The sequence below is a fragment of the Setaria italica genome, chromosome IV (assembly GCF_000263155.2).
Source record: "Setaria italica strain Yugu1 chromosome IV, Setaria_italica_v2.0, whole genome shotgun sequence".
Taxonomy (NCBI): Eukaryota; Viridiplantae; Streptophyta; class Magnoliopsida; order Poales; family Poaceae; genus Setaria; species Setaria italica.
Genome location: NC_028453.1, coordinates 33,519,156 through 33,526,209, shown reverse-complemented (window position 1 = coordinate 33,526,209; position 7,054 = coordinate 33,519,156). Strand labels below are relative to the sequence as shown.

The following is a 7,054-nucleotide window of genomic DNA, read 5'->3' as shown; positions in this document are numbered from 1 at the left end:
TTTTCTAGCACATCAAACAATTGATCCCTCCTTTCAGCATCCTGGTTTTGAGCCTCAAGTTCTTTGGCAAATGCAATCTGGATAGCATTCGCGATAGCTGTATTATTTGCTGCTTCAACATCCACAAGAGTTTTGAGTGATTTTGCTACACTTGAAAACTTCAAAGCAAATGCATCATCATCAGATAACATCCTCCTGCGACCAGCTATAGATTTGCCCCAGGTTGATGGGTTGTTACCCTCGCATCACTGTTGAAAATTAGAGTCGACAGAACTTCCAGTTCGGTGGGGTTGGTTCAGTCACATTTGCGGAAGAATGTTCTTCATGCACTTCAAATTGATTCCCAGGACCTTCAGTCTTGGCTCTTTTGCTAAATCACTAGTTCAATTTTGTTACTTCAGTCCAGTCAAGGAAGAAGAAACATTTCAATTTGCGTGGAGCCGAAAAACGATAAATGTCTATATTTTTCTTAGATTCCATACCTTATATTGCCTCGATTCTCAAGGTAATGTGGAATTGGAGGGATCTCAGCCCAGAGCTTGTCACCATGAGGAAACCACCTGCGCAACAACACATGAAGCAGGCATCACCTTTTTTTTTTCTTTTGGAGCAAGGAGCATAAATCGCTCTCATTGTCTCGTCACATTAAGCAGCATCAAATTTGAAACACAAAAAGAATCAAAATAGTATAATACCATTACTGGAGTTGCCAATGGATGTAAGGTTGAGCTTTTCACCCATCAGAGTTGCAGTCACGTGATCTGCAGATGTGTCCATAAGACCATAACAGATCCTCGCACTCACCTTTCCTAGTTGGGAACATCCCTGTCCATTTCGCAATCCAAATGAAAGATGACATCATCCGAAACCTTGCATCCAAAGAAAGTATGCAGATCATGGCTGGGTGACAGTTTGACAGCAGCGTGATGTGTATTAACATGCAAAACCGATATGTCATCCTTATGGAAGTTAAAGGTCAATATCACTTAACTAGTAGTATGGAAACATTAAAAGAAAAAACACAAAGAAACCTGAAAGTACTGACATGAAGACCTAGTGGTCCCATCGGAAGCATAGTTTATTGAAAAGATGAGCCATGGTTAAATGCTTCTGATCTTTCTGCAGGGAATAAGAAGCAACCCTGTAAGAACAGCATAATACAACAATTGTGCAGAGATGTGGTCACAATCCAAGTAGAAAATAACTCTGTACTGCTCAATTTCAGTGACACTAAGAATACGTTATAATATACAGCTGATACATGACACTGTTGAATCTTCCGGTTGCCTCCTAGTGCCTCTGAAATCTGAATAGTGTGATTTTATGCCAGGTTCTTCACGTGGTTGCTGAAGCAGTTGGTCATCCACACCACATCAAGAATCCCTGCATAATCTGTCCGAACACCAAAGCGTCAGAAATTTCAAGGACAAATTTTTTGGGGGAAAGTTTCCGGGGGCAAGTTCAGCATGAAGTTTACAGATTATCAGTTACTATTGTAAAGCAAATATTTTGAGACTACTTGCAAAATTGTTTGAACATTTGAAATGCTTGGCACTGCAAGAATTGATACAGAATCATACAATTGACCCAAATCAAAGGCAGAAGACTTGGAACACCAAGAAATTTTACAGCTTCAGGCCAATGTGTACATCTACTAGAAAAAAAATGCAGTCTCTACTAGAGAAACACCATTTTGAATGAGCTGACACTCTGACTGTAGAGTCCACCATTCTTCTGGAGCTGTTTTCTACAAAACACAGAATGGCGTAGCTGAAATTGGTATGATCTTTGTAGTAAGAATGTGCTTTTAACAGCCTTCAATCTTTTGGATGGAAATTCTCTGGCCTTCGGGATCTTGGCAGCATCTATACCACCGCTGCCTAGCGCGTTTGTCATCTGAAGAAAACTGGAACGTGTTCGACCATTCATTGCATGTCCATTACTTTCTTCAAAACTTTGAAGCTTGTTACTTTCTGATATTTGCATGTTACTACTGTCATCTGAATGATCTGAATCGTCACTCGCATGGCAACCGTTGGAGGAACCATTTGCCTGTTTGGCGTTCTCTATCAAACCAACAGCTTTCCATGCATCAGCAATGAGACCGTAGGTGGTTTGCTTCGGCTTGACACCAGTCTCCTGCATCATCTGAAGGACTTCCTCAGCTTTCCATGGTTGCTTCTGTTCACTGTAACCCCAGATCAGAGTCTCAAATGTCCTGAGATTGGGATGGACGCCTGATTTGCACATCTTTTCATAGACTCTCATGGCACTATCCATGTCGGCCACGCTGCACCACCCGCTGATGACAGTCGTGAAGGTGACGACATTTGGGCGGACACCAAGCTGGCTCATTTGCAGCAGGAGCTCTTCTGCTTTCTCAGGCTGCTGAGCACGGACGTATCCTTTGGCAAGAATACTGTACACCTGAGGATCTGGTTCGATTCCTGCCTCGATCATCTTGTCAAACACCTTCATGCATTTGGCCATGTGGCCTAGCGAGCTGAATGTGTTCAACTGGTGACTGTAGGTGACAATGTCAGGCTTGATGCCAAACTGCTCCATCAGCCTAAGGATCTGCATCACATCAACACAAGATTAAACAATTCATTCTCCTGGCATGTACATGAACAGAAGTGGAATGTTTTGTCCTGAACTCACATTATTGACTGCAGCCATGTCATTTGCATCGAGAAAGCCCTTGAGCAACGTGTTGAAGATAACGACGTTAGGGATGACTCCTGCGTCCTTCATTTGCCGGACGCACCGGAGTGCCTCCTCCAACCTGCCCTCCCGGCAATAACCACCAATGATTATGCCCCATGTTCGCTCGCTGGTGCGCACTCTAGTCTGAATCTCCACAATGAGCTCTTCTGCTCTCCATGTCTCGTCATTATTGGCATATGCGCTGGCTATGGTATTGTAGGTGATAATATCGGGCTCAAGACCACTCGCTCGCATCTTTCCCACAATGCTCCAGGCCTCCTCAACATTTCTCTGGTCACACCAGGCCTTCACAAGAATGTTGTATGTTGTTAAGTTAGGCCTGACTGACTCTTCAACGCCCATCATGTCGAAGACACGCTGTGATTCTTCTGGTTTGCCTACAATGCCATATCCTTTTATTAGTGTATTGAAGGTGCTTGTTGTTGGGTGGCAGCCAGAATGCTTCATTTTCCAGAACGTGTTTATTGCTTCACCCATCCGCTTTGCCTCGACAAATGCATTGATCAAGGCATTGAAAAATATGGAGTCTGGCCTCAATCCAGCTAGCTCAACTTGAGCGAGCAGTGATGGAATCGACTCGAACATCCTCTGGTTTGTCAGGGCAGTCAGTAGAGTTGTGTATGTGACCAGCGAAGGCTTGTGTCCCTCATCCACCAGGTGCTTGAATACAGAGTGTGCTTGGTAAGGCTTCTTTGAGTTGATCAGAGCACGCATTTGTCTTGTCCGGTTAATGACCGATTGGCAAGAATGCCCTTTTGCACATGTTGTGCACAGCTGCTGGTTTTGGCCTTTTGATGGTTGTAAAGCGCCATTGCGTTCCTGCTTCTCCTGAAACACAAGGAATATTTTCTTGTAACTGGAAATAAGTAGGGAGAGAACAGTGGGAAGGCCATCCTCGAGCGATATGGATTTGATATGCTGATTGTGTTTCCATATTTATTTAAACCCCAAGACCAAGTAAGGAACCAAACTTCTGATACACAACAGAATTGTCTTCTATGTATTATGCAAAGAAAAACTTGCGGCATATCAACATAGTCGGAAAACTTATTGCTACATGCAACTACATACTGCAGTAAGTTAATTCAGCGCGTATAGCTTTGGAAAATGTTTTTTCCCCTTTCAAACGTTAGGCAGAGGAACAATGCAGTGCGATGACATGGACAGCTAGCGATGACTAAAAAACTGTGCTTTTGGATGCTTACTTTGTCATGTGGTCCATTATTCATCCCGTCTCCATTGATTCTTGCCTTTCCGGTGCTCGTCAAAGTGGAGGTCAGTGTCAGCTGTACTCCGTTCTCTACCATGATACCATGCTGGTAGAAGACCGCTCTTCAGCCTGGTCCGTGATGCAGATTTCAGATTCAGTAACTTAAAAGAAATGCAATTAACCAGGATATGCTGTGGTACAAAAAAATTCTGTCTGCAGTCTGCCCAACATACTGTGGTTAGTGCACTAAAGATGCATGGAGCACAAGTAGGGAACCACACTTAGACAGCAGACTATGCTCCAAACATTGACTTGGTATAGTGCTCAGATGCAGAGCTGGAAAGTATCTGACATAACTGAAGATCTTGCATCACACTACACATGGACTAGGATATTACAAGAAGTAGCACGTCAGGAAATGAGGAAAGAGCATGGATTCACTAGAACATAGCGTCGGCATGAACCGTACGCGCAGCGTGAGAACTGGACGGCGAGACGAGGGCTCGCACAGCGAAACAGCAGGAAGGCGTAAGAGTTGTTGATCCGAGCAAGCAAAGCAGCCAGACAGACACAGCTCGTCGTCCTTACCGAGGGAGGGGCGGAAGAGGGAAGCAGCGCAGGGCCGGACGGGCCTCCACGGCAGTCCAGTCCAGCTCAGTACAGGTGCCCGGGCGGTGGGGAGCAACGGGAGGAGGATGGAGGAGGGAGCGACGTGGAGCTTGCGGCGGCGGGGAAGATGACTGGCTGAGGATGGAGGGAGAGGGAGTGCTTTGCTGGCGCAGGCGGGCGGAGAGAGCCACAAGAAATTGGGTGGATGGGAACTGACGGTGGGTCCGCCTCCCCGGGCTGAGGCGTGGGCCCGCCCCCATGGCAGCTCGCAATTCGCCAGTACGGCAGTACGTAACATAAAAGTTAATAAAAGTGTGGACGACACGTGACTACGCTAGCCCGCACCGGCCACCGGGTGCTGGTGGCCAAAAGGTTGCGAGGGGATGATTTTGAAAAAAAAAAGGAAAGAAAAGAAAGTAGGCTAAACCGGTCAAACTTGTGTACGGTGGATGGTCTGTCATGACCATTTATAAAATATTTGTGGAGTTCCTTAGAAAATTGTTTATGGAAAGTTTTCTAAGAACACATTTTTAATTAAAAAATCTAAAAGTTACTTTGTATAAAAGATTGCAAAAAAGCTGCAAAACTAATTTTTCATCCTTCAAGAAAATATGTAGTTAACCGCATGTTATCCAAATTTCATCCTTCAACTACACAAAAAATCTGATTTTCAACCCACAACCACAAAACTGGACATGGAGGGCCATCCTAGCAGGGGCGGAACTTGACAAAAATACAGGGGATGCGCCACTTCACAGTATATGTAGAATATTCATTCTAACATGGTGAAAATGCAAAAGTGATAAGTGATTATGGATTTTTTTTCTAGGTGCGGTCGCACCTAGTGCCACCAATGTAGCCCCATCCTTACATCCAAGTGTCAAAAACTGGGTAAAGTTGTCCTTTTGGGTGGTTTCAAGAGTGTTTCATTTTCTAGAAATTTAAAAAGTTTAGGTTTGATGAAAAAAATTCATAACTAATTTATTTTAAATCACAAAAATATCAAATTGGTGCCAAGAATTTTTGGAAAATGTAACCTATCTGTTGGAGTTCTATTTATCATTATTTGAATCTTAGTTCCTTGTATTTTATTACGAGCAATAAAACACTAGGAACAATAACAAATATGATGCAAACTGTTGGTCGAGGATGGCCTCAAAGTGAACTCTGTCACAACAGTTCGTGGGCTCACCTTCGGCAGGAACAAGGCTTCCCCCGGCAAAGTGTTCCTAGCGAGTGTCTATCCTAACTTCCTATCTACAAGCTGAAGTTAAAGACGAACTAGAAACCATAAATGTGAAATAGTAAATGTGAATAGCATTTATTAGCTTCGGACCAGCCGTCCCATCAGTTACAGTGGCTCCACTTTTTATAGGGAGATCAACTGCCATAAAGTACAATTACAATTTACCGTTACACAATGGCTGGATTCCTAGAATATTCCAGAGTACAACAGGAAATACGGCCTTCGTACAGACTCATCCAACTAGCTCCTTGTACGACTCCCTTGCTCCACATGGTGGACCATGTGACCTTTCAACGTACGCCTGGCTTCAGAGATCGAGGTGCTCTTCGTTGGGCCACTCCGCTTTTTCCTCCGAGGACGATTCACGGTGCATTCAAGTCGGTCGCTTGAAAGACCTGAATCCCCTTTCTGAGAATTCAAGCCTACGCACCTCCGTGATAGTCCTAGGAAGGCTATCACATGCGAATCCCTGTCTCAGATAGTACAAATTCATACCAACACAGAAAAAAATAGAGCAGCAACAGAGTAACTATCATAAATATCGAGTACATCACTTCGGCACATGCCAGTACAAGTCCATCAGGACTGAATCATGAAAGGTAAAACATCTACGTAGCGGAAACATGTAGCGTGGCGAACATCATCTCCAGAGGCGACTTGAGTGAGTGACCATCCCTAGTCTTCCCATCCATCGGTGTTGAAGTCGTAGTCGGGCTCCGACCCTCAAAAGCCACCATCTACCTGAGAAGCGGGTAGGCCATATCAACACCCAAAAACAGCAAGCCAAGAAAACAGGGGAATAATACTATATGCATGAGTAAACCTATATATGGTTGTGGAGGTTTATGCAGCAGCAGCAACAACAACAATCAAGGATGCATCAAAGCAATATCATCTCTGAGGTCAACACCTCACATCAAGGAAGTCGTCACAAATCACCAGATCCTTCACCCAAGAATCCAGCACCCAAACACACTAGGTGATGTGAGAGCTCCCTTCCCTCACATCTCAATGGCAAATGCCGGCCTATCTCAAAAAGGGAAGGTAGAAGTATAATATAACTCTAGTCAGAAGTAGCGGTAGTTAACAATACTGACCATAATCAGTGGACACAGACTATAGCCATAGGTTTATACACTCTGCAGAGGCTGTACAACTATACCCGCACGGATGGAGCCTGAACGGTAGCAATCCGTTCAAACCCCATCTAACGGCCGGAACCCTAGTAAGTGGATAGTACTCTCCTATTTCCTCAAGTCTGG

The 7,054-nt window shown here is 44.4% G+C and overlaps 1 protein-coding gene across 1 annotated transcript; it reads right to left on the bottom strand.

Annotated features, from left to right (window-relative positions):
- Positions 1-1,467: 1,467 nt before the first annotated feature.
- Positions 1,468-4,705, bottom strand: LOC101776888 (pentatricopeptide repeat-containing protein At5g25630). The gene is made up of 4 exons (XM_012845570.3): positions 4,526-4,705; positions 3,933-4,066; positions 2,662-3,555; positions 1,468-2,577 (listed from the first exon to the last, which is right to left on the bottom strand). The coding sequence occupies exons 2-4, from the start codon at positions 4,032-4,034 to the stop codon at positions 1,678-1,680; spliced, it is 1,896 nt and encodes a 631-aa protein (XP_012701024.1). The 5' UTR covers positions 4,035-4,066; positions 4,526-4,705; the 3' UTR covers positions 1,468-1,677.
- Between the last annotated feature and the right edge of the window lie 2,349 nt (positions 4,706-7,054).

Bases quoted from the DNA above. Each gene is read 5' to 3' on its own strand.
- LOC101776888 (XM_012845570.3), bottom strand. From the start codon at position 4,034: ATGGTAGAGAACGGAGTACAGCTGACACTGACCTCCACTTTGACGAGC. The intron at 3,556-3,932 runs GTAAGCATCCAA...CTTGTGTTTCAG, and splicing joins ATAATGGACCACATGACAAA to GAGAAGCAGGAACGCAATGG. The intron at 2,578-2,661 runs GTGAGTTCAGGA...GATGTGATGCAG, and splicing joins ACATGGCTGCAGTCAATAAT to ATCCTTAGGCTGATGGAGCA.